General features: G+C 47.2%; 3 protein-coding genes across 3 annotated transcripts; 1 reads left to right on the top strand and 2 right to left on the bottom strand.

The window, feature by feature from the left end:
- Positions 1 to 360: 360 nt before the first annotated feature.
- Positions 361 to 1,194, bottom strand: YALI1_E21615g (uncharacterized protein; the record flags this gene model as incomplete). The annotated part of the gene is made up of 1 exon (XM_068283047.1): positions 361 to 1,194. One exon carries the CDS (start codon positions 1,192 to 1,194, stop codon positions 361 to 363), a length of 834 nt encoding a protein of 277 aa, XP_068139148.1.
- A 2,136-nt stretch (positions 1,195 to 3,330) lies between these two features.
- YALI1_E21638g (uncharacterized protein) lies at positions 3,331 to 3,738 on the bottom strand (the record flags this gene model as incomplete). The annotated part of the gene is made up of 2 exons (XM_068283048.1): positions 3,331 to 3,494; positions 3,552 to 3,738. The coding sequence occupies 2 exons, from the start codon at positions 3,736 to 3,738 to the stop codon at positions 3,331 to 3,333; spliced, it is 351 nt and encodes a 116-aa protein (XP_068139149.1).
- A 4,234-nt stretch (positions 3,739 to 7,972) lies between these two features.
- Positions 7,973 to 8,536, top strand: YALI1_E21683g (uncharacterized protein; the record flags this gene model as incomplete). The annotated part of the gene is made up of 1 exon (XM_504094.3): positions 7,973 to 8,536. One exon carries the CDS (start codon positions 7,973 to 7,975, stop codon positions 8,534 to 8,536), a length of 564 nt encoding a protein of 187 aa, XP_504094.1.
- Between the last annotated feature and the right edge of the window lie 8,429 nt (positions 8,537 to 16,965).

Raw genomic sequence — 16,965 nt, forward strand, 5'->3', positions numbered from 1 at the left:
CCATCTACTCATACTCTACCGCATCTACATGGATAAATAATATTCTATACATAGTGGATGGGGTTCGCCTGGGATGGCAGCCAGGGATACACCTGTTGGGCTGGCCCATGTTGTGACATGAGCATTGGTTGGGTGGAGTGGACAGCGGGGTGGCTGTGGTTTTGGTGGGGACTCAGACTATGACTCTGGGTCTGAGAATGGTTCGGGGAAAGGCTGCTTGGGTGACTAGACAGACGGCTGGACAGGTTATGACTCTGGCTAAGACTCTGGCTCTGGCTAAGACTCTGGCTATGATTCTGGGACATGGCTCGGGGAACGGGGGCCAGAAACAGCGGCTGTGAGGGGTAATAATAGGATGACTCATGTTTCTGTTGGTAGACAAAGTACGAGTCCGGGTTGGGGGCGGTTAGGTGGTCCTGAGGTTCGTTTGGAGACATGACTTCGTTGTCGAAAGTCGTTTGGGGAGTTTCGAATCCATCTGGACCGGGGCCGGGACCGAGACCGAGACCGGGACCAGAAGCGAGCCCTTGGCCAGGAGCGATCCCTTGACCCGGTCCCATCATGGTCTCCGGCGCCTGCCAAGGATGATCTGGGTGTTGGTATTTTTCCGCACGTTTTCGGTGGTACTTTGTGTCCATGTGGTGTTCGAACAGGTCTGCTCGACTGAAGTATCGGTCGCACACCAGGCAGATGTATGGTTTTGTGGTCATGTCTAGTGTTAGCGGGTTCAAACTGGTTCAGAGTGCTTCCGAGTGACTCCGCGTGTTGCTGAATCACTCTGATCTTTCTGGAATCACTCCGATCCTCATGGGCGATTCCAATCTCACACTCATACTCACGATTAACGGCATGACGCTCAACATAGTCCCGACGCGTGTAGGACTTTTTGCAGCCGAAATGGGGACAATGGTACCGGGTTTTTGATTTCATGGTGGAGATCAGGACTCTGGTGATGGTGGTGAGGGTGGTGTTACTGGTGGTGACTGATGGTGACTTGGTGGTGACTGGTGGTGACTGGTGGGGTGAACTGGTGGTGACTGGTGGTGACTGGTGGTGACTGATGGTGACTGATGGTGGTTTCGATGGCTGACTCTGGTAACGCCTTCCAATCACTAACCTGCCACCAGCCAAGGAAGTCGTCACCCATATATACCTGCTAGCAGCCTTGTGCTGGACATTAACCTCTGGGGCCATATCCTAACCTGGAGGTACAGAACTATAGACAAAATACGAGATTGTCTTAATGAGGAGCTTGCAACAAAGAGATGATGCTTAACTGCGGCACAAGGAGCGATATCTTGGAATGGTTGTGTTTTTTCTGTGGTCCATGGCTACTCTCTGCACTATTGTAGTGTGCTAGTACACCCAGTTGACAGTAGCCTGAGCTGAGCGTTTTGGACCGGTTTCATTCGCGTCAAGAGACACTAATGTTAGTCCATTGTTGGTGGTGGTCCGATACTAGCTTGTACTATCCAATAGTTTGATCATGTCCCCCTTCCTTGGTCTATGAACGAGGAGGATGAGACGAGACAGGATGTAGATGTAGAAGGGATAAGATGTCTCTGTCTCGGTGTCTATGTCTCGGTGTCTATGTCTCGGTGTCTCTGTCTCGGTGTCTCTGTCCCTTACATGTCCTTTACCTGTCTCTTACCTGTCTCTTACCTGTCTCTTCACCTCTCTTACCTGTCTCTTCGCCTCTACACCTCCATCTGTGGAACCTTGGTGACCGACCGAGAGACTCCAGAAGGCAAACAAACCACGGGAGACGGCTCTAATGCAGCCGGCAATGTATAGAGCAGGTTCCATGTCAAAATGTGCTAAAATGACTTGTCTTTAGGGAGAAGGGAGGGGAGGTGGGAGATGGAGGTGATGGACAGTCGGGAATGGGGGAACCGACGAAATGGACTGGGGAGTTCTCCATCGTGGTCTCCGTCGTCTAGTCCACGATAATCTCCATCTCTCAGCAACCTCCTCTCTACCGTTTTCCATCTAGCCGCTCCACAGGTGTAACAACCGCCGCAACAAAGACCGACACTAATGCATCTCCTCGTGCTAACCAACAGTCCATGGACTAATGTTAGATTTTATGCCAGATTTCCGATCAGATGGCTGGTTCAGGGCAGTTTAAGCCGAGTGGTGGTACACCGCGGAGGTTCAAAAACAGGCGGTTTTCAAAAAAGAGACGATCTCCAAAAAAGCGGGTTCCAAGAAACAGGCGGGTTCCACAAGGAGTGGATTCCACAATCTGCCGGATCTGCCGAATCTGCCGGCTTACACAATCCAATATCTCCATTCTATGAATTGGTACTCGTTCGGAAGTTGTCTTTGCCGATCTCCGACCAGCGAAATGGGAAAGGGCGAAAAGCAGCGAAAAAAGAGAACTCGAAAACTCGAAAAAGAGACGTTTTTGTCGGTTCTGGAATCCCAAAAGAAATGTTCTGCCCCAGACGCCAGCAATCTCTTCCTAATGCAATCTCCACAAGAGGCTCATTCGCAGTCTTGCCCACATTCTCACATTGCCCTTCGTTTTCTGGCATTTTCTTGTCTTTTTCTTTTTTCCTGGGCAAAACAAAAAAAAGCAAGAGCCGGCAAATGGAGAGGTAGTTGGACTCGGCAGAGTCAGATACTGGAAAGATGCTAAGATGGTAAATAATACGGCAACCGCGTCCCCGAAACTCAGACTTCTTTGTAAGAGATGTGAAAGACAACAGTCCGAACCCCCGTCGCACCCGCTCGGCCCGTGAACTACTCCAGCATGTCGTCTTTTTTACTCGGTTGCACCAGTTCGAACCACGCCAACGACGGAATAAAACGATTTTAATACGCCCCCAGACCGGCCATAATTGCACGAATCGACGCAAAAGGTGACAAATAACGCCCGAAATAACGTCCGAAACAATGTCCGAAATAATTGTGGAAATCGTGGGCCAGATAATGGACCTCAAACGCACTCAGACTCACAGGTCTGGAACTAAGGGCTAGGTCTGCATGTTTTGGGCGTGTTTGGCTAGTTTCAGACGGCGTACCTGCCTATTTGGCGATTACCGGGGTTATTGGTGTGATTGGAATGATCGGGTTTTGAAAAAAGGTGAACATGGGGGTATTTGGAGGTCAAGTAGTTGAGGATAGATACTTGGGCTTTGTTTGGGCTTTACTTGGCTTTTACTTGGGCTTTACTTGGATACGAAATTTGGGCGAAACTTGAATACGAAACTCGGAAACGAACCTTGGAAACGAAACTTGGAAACGAAACTTGGAAACGAAACTTGGAAACGAAACCTGGAAACGAAACTTGGATACTTTGATACTTGGTCGTGACTTGGATGTGGATTATCGCGGCTCCAGACCAGTGATCAGCTCATGGTCATCTACAACCCCCCAAAACGGAGAAAGAAACGAAGAAACTGGGCTAGATCCTGACAGTGACAATGTATAGTCCAACGACCAATTGGGCCGGCACCATTCAGCCAATCTAGTCTCTTGTCGATGAAGGGCTTTTGCAGTGGAATTATTCAGATTCGAATTTTCCACAAAAAAAAAAAAATGTCAACTCCATTTCCACCTCAATCCTGACACTTGGATACAAAGAAAACTGATCAAACCTGTCAGCCAGTATGTCAACCAGCATGTCAACGATCTTATCGGCCTCTGGACCTCGTCTTTGTCGCCTTTGGCCCGTCTTTGTCGCCCAATAACGTTCCGAAACTCCATGGATAATATCGCCATTGGGCCTGCCATGGAAAAAATAGCGTCTTTCTGTACATGACGGACGCTAGAAGAGTCGTTAGTTGGAAATTACGAGCCCAGAGCCGATTCGAGAAAGTCTAGCCGGACGAAGACTACTCATCTGAGTAAGGTGATGGAGTCATTCAGTGACCGGGAGTCCTTCAGCGACAGGGAGTCATTCAGCGACCGGGAATCATTCCGCGACCAGCGAGTCCTGCAGGTGAGCTCAAAGATGATTGCCAGAGATGATTAGTGTAAATAACGTGATTTAAATGGCCACTACGGACTCTGGAGTAATTGGGTGCTTTTTCTAGCCACTCTCCAGCCCCTTTCAACCTCATTCCAACCACCTTATGAGTCTTTCTTGTGAGTCCACCTTATGAGTCCATTGACACTACACATGTTTTCACAATAACGACATTAAGGCGGCCCAAAAACTCCATAGAATCGTTTTTGATCGTCTTTTTGTTCATTTCGTCAACTCAGCCTCTTTTCCTGGCCCCCCATCCCACCACCAGAGTCGGTCGAAGGAGTAGAACGCCCACAACGAAAAAATACTCACTGTCGCCCAGAATCATATTTCGTGATCTAGTGACATTCCACGCTCCATTCACGCCCCCTCAAACCCCTTTCACGTTCATTCACGTGTTTCCACATGTCGAAACGGCCTCCTGGCATGCTGTAGACGGCTCTGATATAATTTTTGCCCACAAAAAAAGGACTCGAAAATAAACAAAAAAAAAAAAAAAAGACCCCCAAAAAAGACTCAAAAACAATAGAAACAGACTCGGAACCATCTCAGAGCCTTCTTGGAATCATCGGATCGTGCCGCCCGAAACCTCCCCTCTCGCGCCTTGCTTCTATAACTCCCCATCTATTAATTGCTCCCTTCGATGCGTCCCAAATGTGCATCTAGAATGACCTCATTCCACAAGCGAGCAAACCAGAGTTAAACGAGACGCAGGCGACCTGAAACCGATGTCGGCAGTGTTCTCAGGCAGCTGGACATCCATTTTTGAACTGGGCGGTTTCCAATCTTGTAAGGGCGCCGTTTTGGGGCCAAAACTCGTCACGTGAATGTTAGGCCAACTTTCGGCCAACTTTCGGCCAACTTTCAGCCAACTTTTGGCGCTTCCAGAACCGTCGAAACTGGGGGAGGGGCGTTCCCACAACTCTTAGCGGCTTCTCCAGCCCGTCTAATAATCTCTGGGCTAGCATTTTCTGTTTGCAGGGCCCAGAATCTCCATTTCTGCGGTTGCCAAAACATTGGTTTTTAGCACCCAAATTAAATGGCACTAAAAACGGTGTAAATTGGCTAACCCCGGCCGGAAAGATTATCCATCTGAGATGTCCGTGTTTTGTTGCAGATTCGGTTCTTTCCCGCTCTCTCGGGTTGTCCGATATTTTCTTTCGTTTCTTTCGTTTCTTTCGTTTCTTCAGTTTCATATGCACCCATGAATTAGTGCGTATAAGATGAATAAGATGAATGGGATAAATAAAATAAATGAATGAAAAAAAATGAAAGAAATAAAAGAAAGAAATAAATTCTGTTGAAATTACTTTACAACCAACCATAAGTATTAAATTACTTGTACTTGTACAAATTCAAGTAATTACTTTCAGTTTACTTTAATTACTTTAAATCAATTTTAATATCTTATCAACTTTAAGCCATCTTAACCGGATTAAATCATTTTTGTAAAAATCACAAAGTAATATTTTTTATAATCAGAAATTAATATTTCAAAAATAATAAAAAGTACCCACCAACTCAATCAACTCCAAACCCCAACCCCGATTCGAGCAACCCTCGAAAAATATTCACGACCCCAAAAAACCCTCCACACGGACCCTGCCTGCAGGCTGTATGGTTGCTACAATAACATGTGGTGTTTTTTTTTTTTTTTTTTTTTTGGGCTATTTTTAAATGCGCGTTTTATTACGACAGATGTGCAAAAAAAAGACCAAACAAAAACAAATTTCAACGTCAAACGTCAAATCTGGTCCTTCCTGAGATAGAAACCAGGAGGAGAATAAATGACACATGTCACCCAGTGGATCAGATCACCTCCCAGATTCTTTCCATAAATCTCCCCATTTATAATTTATAATCCGATTTTGAAAAATCAACTTTTTCAAAATTTGTCATGTCTCAGATGTCTCCACAAACCTCATCATTTTCGCTTAAACCCAACCTACGTGGAGTGCAATGTCTTGGAGTGCGTGGAAAATGGTGCTGGAGAATCAGAAAATTTGTGTGTGTCTTCGGGTTCAACTTTTTATTTTTATTTTTATTTTTAATGTTTATTTTAAAACTTTTAGATTATTTAAATATTTAATATTATTTCGATTTTTCCTTGATTTTTCATAGAATTTTCCATTTAATTTTTTTCATAGAACTCTTCATGGTTTTTTTTTCTTCATTTTTTTCTTTCATTTCCCTTGTTTTTTTTTGTGCAATTGTTTTCGTCCATTTTTCTTCCATATTCATTATTTGTGGCTGCTTCCCGTTTAGTATGCAACAACACCTGTTCCAGCCGGACTGCCCAATGGGATTAAACCTTATTTGCCACATCCCTTAACTTGCCCAATGCGGGGAAACCGTGATGCGTCTCAGACGCGAGCAATTGTTGCCATATGTAGGTGTGGGTTAGGGGAGCGGTAGGGAACCTGGTTAGGGCCTTACAGGGCCAGGGCTGAGGAGGAGTTGGAGGTTAGGGCGTTTCAGGGCAAAGACGGTGGGAGGCTCACGTGATTGGAAATAAACGTCGACCAACTGTGTTGGCTATACGTTGTACATTGTTACATTCCAATTTACCTTCTACGCGAGCCGTGCAAATCGGTTGGTGGCAGCCGCAAGCGGAGAAACCCTAGCCCTCATACGAGACAATCGTGCTTTCATACGGGCCCTAACCCGGCTTGTCCCCGCCCTGCCTGGCACGCACCCTCCCGAGCACCCTAACCACAACCCCTCTAGCCGATCCCAGGAAGGTGGAGTTGCAACAATTGTAAGTGAACTTTCGGGCGACATGTATTAAATGTGCCCCACACGGTAAGTCCAAAGATGAAAATGGAAAATGGAAGTGCATGGAGATTGAGTGGTTAAAGGTCAGTGTGATGGGTGAGACATGGATGGCCAATGTGGTGGGCGCGACATGGTCAATGTGATGGGCGCGACAAGACTGGTGTCGTTACCACATTGCCCATGTCACCCCCACACCCCGTCGTTGCTACATGGTGTTGTCGCGCATTACGCGACCGATACTCCCTTTCCAAATTCGGAAAGTGCAATATTTTGCACCTACTTTAGCCTTAGACACGTGGGAGATGGGCCGTCCTATCAGTATGGAACGTGGGGAGATTGGGAGGTGCGATAACGGAGAGCCTCTGTCGCGAGAACGTGGTAGGCAGCAGAAAAAATAGAAAAAAAAAAAAAACACCATTGGGAGACTCAGGGGAGCGTGAAAAATTGCACAAACACAAACGGGCGAACCAGAACAAACACAAGTGCTAATGAACTCCGCACGTGTGTCAACGGTGACCGAGATGTTATAGAAGACTGCGCCCTGAGCTCCAACCCCTTCATCTCACCCCCGTTCTCCTTGCTCGACCATAGTACGGCTGTCGTGGTGCAAATACTTGTACATAGTTTGTACTCATTCGCACGTACTGAGGTGTAGCACCAATCTCAACATGCTATTGAGACAATAGCACAAGCAGGGAGGAGGCATGTACTGTTCTCGTACCAGTAGCTCGAGTGCTGGAGAAAGGAGCGCTGGGGTAGGGAGCGCTGGAGTAGCTCTAACTGGGGTCGCTGAGTTAGTGGGAGATATTATCATTGAGGCATTAAGGGCGTGATTCGATGTCATCTAACAAGGTCCAACACGCCAAACGATGATAAACACGGTCCTTTTCTCGCCTGAATATCCAGCTCAAGCCCGAGATTGTTATCTGACTCCGACTGGGTTTGCAAATGACTCAATCTTGGATGCAATCTTTCGCTTTTTTTTCATTGCTGCGGGAGAGGGTGCATGTGTATGCATGGGTGCTGCATCATCGTTTGGTTTTGTGTTTTCTGCGGGAGGAAATAAATAAGGTTGGGGAAAATTTATTGTGCCACCGGAAAACAAGCTCGGGGTGCAGCGTCAGTCAGCCTCGAACCGCCGCTATATAACCGAGGGGGTAGTAGGTTGCCGGCGCCAGAGTCCCCACAACCCCCCCAAACGACACACTCACCACCAAACCCATGTGGTCCCACGACTTTTGCACCGTCTGCGACAAGCAGTGCCCCGCCGGCTCCATGTACTGTTCCGACGCCTGTAAGACGTCGGACACGGCGGCGGACGCTGGTCCGAACTACAGCGCCTCTTCGACCCTGTACACGTTGCGCCCCAAGAACGCCGGGGTGCCTCTCTCACCGGAGGAGCTGTTTCTCGACGACAAGGAGAGCAAGCCCGACGCCCACCACACAGGCAACGCTACCCACCACGCCGCCAACGCCACCCACAACGCCACCAAATACTCACCTCGAGTGCTGTCGCAGTCATTACCAGCGGCGGCCATTTCGCAGCAGCACTTTGGATCGCCGCCCACCTCTGACGATGAGGACGACGAGAACTACCCCGAGTACAACTCGCATCTCATGTACCGGTCGCCTCTGTTGTGCGCCACCACCCGCAAGGAGACCACTGGCAAGAAGCTGAGTCCCCCGCCGTCGCCGCTCATGATGCCCTCCCTGGCCTACAACCACCAGCAGATGGGCCAGAGTGTCGACGCTGCTGGCAATTATCGACGATGGTTGAGAAGTTAGGTTAGTGAAAGTGCGGTGGATTCGGATGGCACAAAACCACAAGGACACAAAAATCAAGAAAACGACACAAAACCAAACGACACAAACCAAACGACATAAACAAAACGACACAAAACCAAATCACCCCCCGATAACTCGGTCGGCCCCCCCAAAAATGCGGCTCTCAGCCTGTACGAAGTTATGACATAAAAATGCATTGTAAATACCCATTCAAGTAGGAAATGTCTACGTAGACGGAGTTGTTGGAGCCATAGCTCTTGTAGTTCTTGTGCTTGTAGGCGTTTTTTAGTATATTTTTATTCGTTTTTTTTATGTTTTTTTATGTTTTTTTTATGTTTTTTTTTTTCTGCAGGGAATACTTGGATTTAGTTGATCCCAAATCTTATCGTCGATTGGATACGATGGCCTCCACTTAAATTGTCCAAATACCCGCGCTGGAACCATGGTATCGAGATTCCGAAAAAAGAATTTGACACAAAATACACGAAATAATACATCTGAGAGTTTTCCCGGTCACAATGAGCCCTCTTGACCACGTTTGAGTGGCGTCTGGACACCTTCCGTTTAGTTGGGAGTTGATGGATCTTGCGATATTACTTAGAAACCTTGTTGAATAAAATAATCAGATGTACAAATTCTGAGGCAAGAGAAATATCACTGTAAAGCATTCAGTCCTCCTAAAAGCGGCCATTAACCAAGACACCACGGGACCACGAAACCACAACAAAGACCGCCTCGTCACATACCTCCTTAGTCATGTGACCATCCACGTGACCACCTCCTTCATTGACGCCATGAAGGTGTGGCTTGAGGCATTATGCAACTTTAGAATAAATACGAGATGACGTCAGACAGGGGAAGGAGAGATGACACCGACGCGAGATCATGTGACCGCGCACGTGACTGAGGGCCAGGGAGCGGCACGTGATTTAAGCCAACCCCCCTCGGTATTGTCGGTGGCTGTCACGTGACCTAGCGCAACGACGCTTGGTCCCGCCCCGGTCTCGAGTGTCCCAAATTGCCATCAATTTTTTCTCCTCAGCCACAGACACAAAAAACAATTGCTGTCATTATTTGAAATTAAAGTTATGACGATCTCTATTGTTCGCGGAGGTTATCGAGCTCGGAAAAACTCGAAAAAAGTAGTAACAAGTGGTTTTTTTTTGAGGGGATTTGCGTGATAGCTCACGTGAGGGAAATGTGGCAGATGTCCACCGGGCGATAGCAACAGGCAGACATCAATACATATGTCATGTGACTCTTCACTTCACCACGTGACAGAAATTGCTCTGCTCGAAGACGCAACTGCATGGAAGCATCGGTGCTAATTATAGAAGAAGGGAGATGAAACGGTAATGGCAAGATTAACAAAGGGTGAAGAAAGTTATTATAAAAGTCTAATGTTCCAGTGAGAAAGTCTAATAATTTGGGTGGTAAAAGTTTAATATTTGTGTGGTAAAGTCTAAAATTGTAAGGTCTAAAAAAGTGTGAAAGGTTAAAATTTTGTGGGCAAATTTTTTCACAGACGAGACATAGATGCGTTATCTATGACAGCCACACGGTCGGGTTGGGGTTCGGAAGCCCACCAGTTTGACAAGGTATTTGGGCAATGCAGAATGGCAAATGGCAATGAAAATAAAAAAAATTGAAAATGGAAGTGGAAAATTAAATTTTGTGAGTGAGACAATTAATTAGGAAATTATTGTATTTGATTAATTTGGTAGATTATTATAATGATTTATTATTTGGATGATTTAAGATGAATTTGGATGATATTTGGAGTTATATTTTTTCTATATGTTTTCTATTTTATTATTTTCTAATTTTCTATTATTTTCCATTTTTATTATTTTCTATTCTATTTATCTTAATCTTCTTTAGTAATAAATAATCATCAATTGTAGCAACCAACAATCGCGACATACGCCATAGCAACCCAGATTAGATAAGAGCCCATTCCACCGCCGCCACGCCACAGTCCACCGCACGGCTTATCTCTAAACTTGCTACGGCATGACTCAGGTACGAGTATCGTCGAGTACATACAGTGGGCTGCCGAGCGGCGTTTTTCGGTAGCGACGCGTCGAGAGTTTGGAGCTAGAAAAATTTGTGCATGTGCGAGGCAAGGTAGATCAGAGAGTGGGGTTGAAATACGTGTGGATGGTCCTTGAAGACGGTCGTAGACGGTCGTTCAGCATTGTTATAGGGTATGGAAGATGGTTGTAGACGATGCCTGAACATTGTTGCAGGACAAGTTCCACATTGCTCTAGACAGTACAGCATCTAGAGCTCGCTGAGGGGATCAAATGGAGAAATGTCCGCGATCGATTCCGCCGGAACCACTGCATCATTTGAGACACCCCCACATCCGATAGCACGGTATGAGTTGGCACTGAGTTAGTACTGAGCGGTACTGAGTTGGTACCGGGTTTGCATTGGCGTGACCTGGGGATCTACTTGCAGCAGGTGGTTTGTGGTTTTTTGGTATGGTAGTAGTAGTCTTAATCAGAGTGGAAGCGGTGATCTCAGACCAAGGTTAGTAGACCGGATTTGACCCTCTTATGAACGTATTACTTGACGTATTGTTGACGTATTGTTTAAACAAGTTATAGTACTACTTGTAGTCGTATCACACTCGTCGTCCTCGTTGTCACTATCATGATCTTGCCATTATCATGGTCTTGCCATCGCACTAGCCTCTCGCACTTGCTTGTCCCACCCTTGGCGAGGAAGGACATCTTCCACCAACGCTGTAAACCTCTAAAAAGACCCACGGAACCTCGCGACATGTTCATTGGACTTTGAAGGGTTCGTCTATGAAGATCCTTACACACTCGTACGTTACCTCATCTTCAGAGACCAAGATGACGATATACCCGCGGAACTATACTCAGAAATTGTGTCTGTCTATACTCAGTAGAAAAATAGCCCCCAGCAGCGTTCATTTGTATTCTCAATTGCCAAATAAATGCGACATTTGGAAAAATCGAACCCGCGTCCTGACATCCATTGATGCAGCTAAAAATGACCCAGATTGGTCCGCCGAGAAGTCCCCGACAAGTAACAGCTGCTTCCAGTAGTGGATATTTGTCAATTCTCTTCGGATCCTTCTCCCCATCGTTCACATGACTCATTCACGCAATCTTGCTACTTGTAGCTTCAATTACCCCTTTTGCTTTTCCCGCCTTTACGCGCTCTTTTTGCCATTCAGCTTGTTTGAACTTCACTTGTTTGAAAACCACCTTGTGCCAGACATGCCATCTTCTGATTTGCCAGCCGGAAACTCTTGTTTGGACCTAATTACCCGAGCAACCAATTTTTTTATGTTTTTTCCCGTTTTTTTGTCTTTTTTTTGTTTTTTTTTGTTTTTAGTTTTTGTTGACTGTTTTAACGTTTAATTGAGTCATTTATATGAGTCACCCGGAGTCATACGAGTCATACCAGACCCTTACAAACTCTGCTGAATACGGCAACTACGGCCCCAGAGAGTTTTCTGGGGTGTTTATCGGAGTGTCAAGAGGAGCTTGCCCCACCCGGCGATTGGATTGATGCTCTGGATCGGCTTTGGGGCGGTGTGTTTGGGTGATGTGAGTAGTATATAGCAGTCAAAGAGTGGATACGAGTTGGGGAGCGAATAAAACGTGTCAGTGAACCAAAGTGAGTCAATCAGAAAGACTGTGAGCAAGTAAATCAGAAATACTGTGAGCAATTTGCCTGGTCTTGAAGGTTCACCGATGGTTTCGGTAATGGTCAAACAGGGCGTGCGTACTGTATGGGATTGTATTTGGCCAGTATAGAAGGAAAGAGATGAGTTGAGGGCAACAGGAGTTCAAAGGGGGTCCAAGAAACCTCTCCAAGGTCCCTCAAAAGTTTCAAACTTCCCAAAGTCCCCCGATGCCCCGATGCTCCCAAACCCCTGAACCAGACTCCCGAACCCCCAGACTCCCGAAGCCAGGATATCTACTCGCGGCGTGGATCTTGGGAAGAGACGCTCGGGTCTCGAACGGCCTACAGACTTTGTTGCAAGTTGGCCAACGATATCTAACCTTTTTTGAAATGTCTCAATAATCGACCTTTCCACCCTAGAATCAAAAAAAGCAAAGAAGCACACATTTCACTTTCCGAAAAAGCGAGATAGCGGGCAGCGGGCTAAATGCGCATTGGCGATACTTGTTGCCGTACTCTATTCTCAGATTTCCTTTGTCTGTTTCCACAATTGCTTCTTTCAGAGGGCACAGGGTATGGAGTGGTTGGAGTAGAAGTAGTCTTGGAGTAGAGAGCGTATAGAATACATATTGTATCGCCAGTACCACCAGAAGTATCGCTAGAACCACCGTGAGATCCAGCCGTCCGTCGCCACCACCACCACCACCACCACCACAATACCTCTGGATGTGGTTCCGCGCCATTTTGCTCATCAATAAACTCCACGGTGGTATAGTCGGCGGGCCAGAACTCAGCGACAGAAACACGCAGAGTTCTGTTGAGCGTCAGGAATGCCTAAAGGTGTCGAGATGTGCACCTTGGCGATCGTACGTCGTTTCTGCGCATCGTAGACTTTTCTAATCAGATCAACCGGTCTAGAGTTGATAGAAAAGATGGAAAAGATGGATAAGATGGATAACGGTCCGAATCGATTGGGGGACCCGGGTAGAAGTCGTGACCATGTTCCATGAGGTACTTCACCAGTTGAAGGAAATATAATGAGACCACGGGAGACCGTGAATGACTTGGAAGACTGTGAATGGCTTGCAAGACCGTGAATGATCAACTATACATTCCATATGAAGCAGTTATTTCAAAAAAAAGACAAATTCAGACGAAGGAGCATCTCAAACGTACATCAGACTAATGTATAGGACCGGCTGTCAAGTACACTAATCATTAGTCAGATTGGTCAAGCACTTGTACTCATACTGTGCCACTCATACTAACATTGGTCAGAAAAAAACGGACTAAAAAGAAATTTCCACTCCATTGTGTTACCAGAGAAGAAAAATATCCCCTTGGATCTCCAATATCTGGAACACTCGTCGACTTGAGTTGAGCCAATGTAGGATTATCATAAATGTACCAATACTATAGGGCGGCCTACGTTGAGTATATAGGCGGTTAAGGGGTGGAAAAATTGCTCAAACATGTTGGAAACCGTCCATAATGGAAAACGTCCATAATATCTTTGTCAAAACCACCATTGGCACGTTTCAGGTCTTTTTAGGCGGTTCTAGCGTGTAAAACCGCTGCTAGCGTGTAAAATCACTGCCATTGTCGCTAAAAAAAGTGGGGGTCATGTTTCCGCAACACATCCAATCCGGACCACCCCAAGGTCACATGACCCGGTCTGCACCTGTTTGTTTCTTCCCCCTGTCCATCTTTTATTAGGTCGGCGACAATTGCCAAAACGGGCGATTTTTCATTTCTTTTTTTTGTGGGGTGGACAGCAGCTATATCGAGGCAGTTCCAGAGTTGTCTGGACCGGCTTGCGTCCGTATTGGCCTTCTGACGAGCTATTCGCGTCGCAGGTTTGGATCTAAGCATGGTGATCGACAGTGGTCACCATGGCGCCATTCTGGGCAGGCAGCCAGAAAGATCAACGGGAATGGAAGACGCGGCCCAGGAATGTATCTGTAGTTTTTGAATGTTTTGATAGTTTTTGAATGTCTTGATAGTTTTTGAATGTCTGATAGTTTTTTGAATTTTGATATTTTTTGAATGAGTCTTTAGTTGGGGAATATGGCTGTCTTTCCAACCGGTCGATGGAGCCCGTTCTCGGCATTCCACAGTCGAGTCCATCTTCTCCAGCCACTTTCTGGATCTCTATCGCCATTAGTCGTTGCTCTCAGACGACCAGGGGTTGACGATTCACGTCTACGAACCCCAGAGTCGATGACTCGCGTCTGAGAAAGCCATAATTGACCATTCAGAAAGCCTTAGTGGATTCACGTCTACAGACACATGTTCGATTGATTTTCTGCTGGTTTTGGCCTTGACATTGGGCCATTCACCGCACAATGGACCGATTTCTCTTGGTACTCATTCGTACCGGTACCCATAAAAAGGGACACATTTTGACTGACCAAGAGCCGTCTGTGACAGTTAAACTCATTCGGTAGAAATGGCCTGATCAGACCAGACCAGAAGGAGGGCTCTCGAGCAAGGCATTCCGGGCTCCGGATCGGGGCTTAGGGAATGAATTGGGCATATGCAAACCTCCTTTGCACTTGCTTACATACCGTTGTCTGAAAAGAGGGATCAGAAAAACAGCAAACCCATGATCCGTCATCTATAGTTGAGCACGTGTCGCAGGAGGCGGCATCGAGCGGCGCCTGACAGTCTCTAGATGAAGAAAAAAAACCAAAAAAAAAAAAAAAAACCAAAAAAAAAACAGGTCGATATCGATAAGTAGACCTCAAATGCTGTGCTCTCTCCGGCCACCAACCGCGCCCTAACTCCCTTCCTCACTCCCCGATAAGTGCAGATTGCCTGCTCGAATCATATACGCGCGTGCGCGCAGCACATGCAGCAACTACTGTAGGTAGGGCAGTGTAGTGGATGGTAGTGATGAGCGATGGTGCGATGTTGCGATGGTGCGATGATGCGATGGTGCTAATGATCCGATGATGTGATGAAGCGATAGTTCCACCTCCCTCGGTCCTTCCGACTCCTCCCACGGCCACCCCAACTTCACCTCCCCACTTCCCACTCCTGTGGTCCCTGTCGCATCTCCATTAAAGCTTTTCGCTTTGACTTTTTGTAATTTTTTTTTTTCATGTCAACTTTTTTTCGGAATAAAAAGTAAAAAAATCACACAAAATGGGACAACCGGGGTAGGGATAGAGCCCCGAAAAATCCAGCCTCAAAATCCGACGCCGGGAAAAAACAGTCACGTGAAGGTCTCACGCCCCTCTCCGAGCCGTCTCCAGAACCCCCAGCACCCCCAAACTCCCCGTCCCCTCGGCTGTCTGCGAAAAGTGCCGCTTAGGGTTTCAAATGCATGTCTTTCAAAATGCATGTCTTAGATACACCATCCGCTAACCTGAAGGGGGGTTCATGTTTCGGATGTGGATTTGGGAGGATTTGGGGGTGGAAAATGAGAGTGGAAAAATGGAGTGGAAAACAGGGGAGATTTTGTCGACAAAGGGAACTTCCAGATGTCCTCCACGACGCCTCTTGTCCTTCTGCTTCTGCCCCCCCACCCCGTTACCCTCCTTTCAACCCCCTCGTATATGCACATGTCCGCCTTATTTAACGTTTGCAATCCACCACAATCCTATTGTATGGCCACATTGTTCGCATGCAGCCAGCGCCGCAAAATAGGGTTGGGTAATATCTCCATGTAGCAGGGTGGCCGAAACCGGGCAAAGACGGTGCAAAACGTCCCTGGGGGCGTCGGGCGCGGCGTTGCGGGATCGCCGCGGGGTCGTGGGGCGCCGCGGCCGGATATTTGCGGTCACGTGACGTCTTTCCTCGGTCCCGCGGCCCGTTCCGCTCTCACAGTCTTTTTCAAACCATCTGTTGGGGGTAGAGAGGTAGAGATGGGGGAGGGGGAAGAGATGGGGGGAGGCAAGAGGAGGGACGAGGAGGGAAGCACCACTTGAAGTTGGGGTTGGTGGCTCAGACGTTGGTCTGTGACTGTTGGTTTCTGGTCTCCTCCTCCGACGGTCTTCTCCTCTCCTCCCTCGTCACACGTTTATGCGGGTCAACAACGGAAGTCCAAAAGAGGTAGAACGGAAGCAAACTCTGGAGAGAAGGTAGCGGCGCCCCCAGTGCGGGTGCTCGTACTGTACTTGTCTTCGCATTGTTTGTGGGCTCGTCAAGTCCGAGCTCCTTGCTCAACAGAGGTGAGGTGGTGAGGAGAAGAAGAGGTGAACAAGGTGAAGAGGAGGAGACGAGAGCAGGTGAAGAGCAGGTGAAGAGTATACGGCAATCTCGAGATAGTGAGTATGATGTGATTGAGAAGGGGATGTGATTGAGATGGAGACGGAGATGGAGATGGTTTGAGGAAAACGGTTGGGGACTGTTGGAGAAATTCGCTGGGGAGGAGATGGGGTTTTTATGAGAATAATGCGGTGCTGAGATGGTATAGAGTGTGTGCATTAGCCTGGCCATCTGCTCGAGTTGACGATGGTACGATTACAAGTACGATAGACCGACTGACTTGTTCGTACGGCTACGTAGCTGGATCTGGGGGGACACAAAAAGACACGACAGTGGTATACTGTGTCCAAGTGTTCTTCCCGGGGGGTTCTGCCGTGTCTATGCTGTCGTCTGGGTCTGTCTAGTGTTTCTGAGGGAGTCAAAATCACACTACAACTGACTATTACCATGTCTCTTACTATCTATCTAGTCCGTCTGTAACAGCAACATGACCATCACGTCTCCACCACCTCATCACCGCCTCACCACCGCCTCACAACCACCTCAACACC

Source organism: Yarrowia lipolytica, chromosome 1E (assembly GCF_001761485.1).
Source record: "Yarrowia lipolytica chromosome 1E, complete sequence".
In the NCBI taxonomy this organism is placed as follows: Eukaryota; Fungi; Ascomycota; class Dipodascomycetes; order Dipodascales; genus Yarrowia; species Yarrowia lipolytica.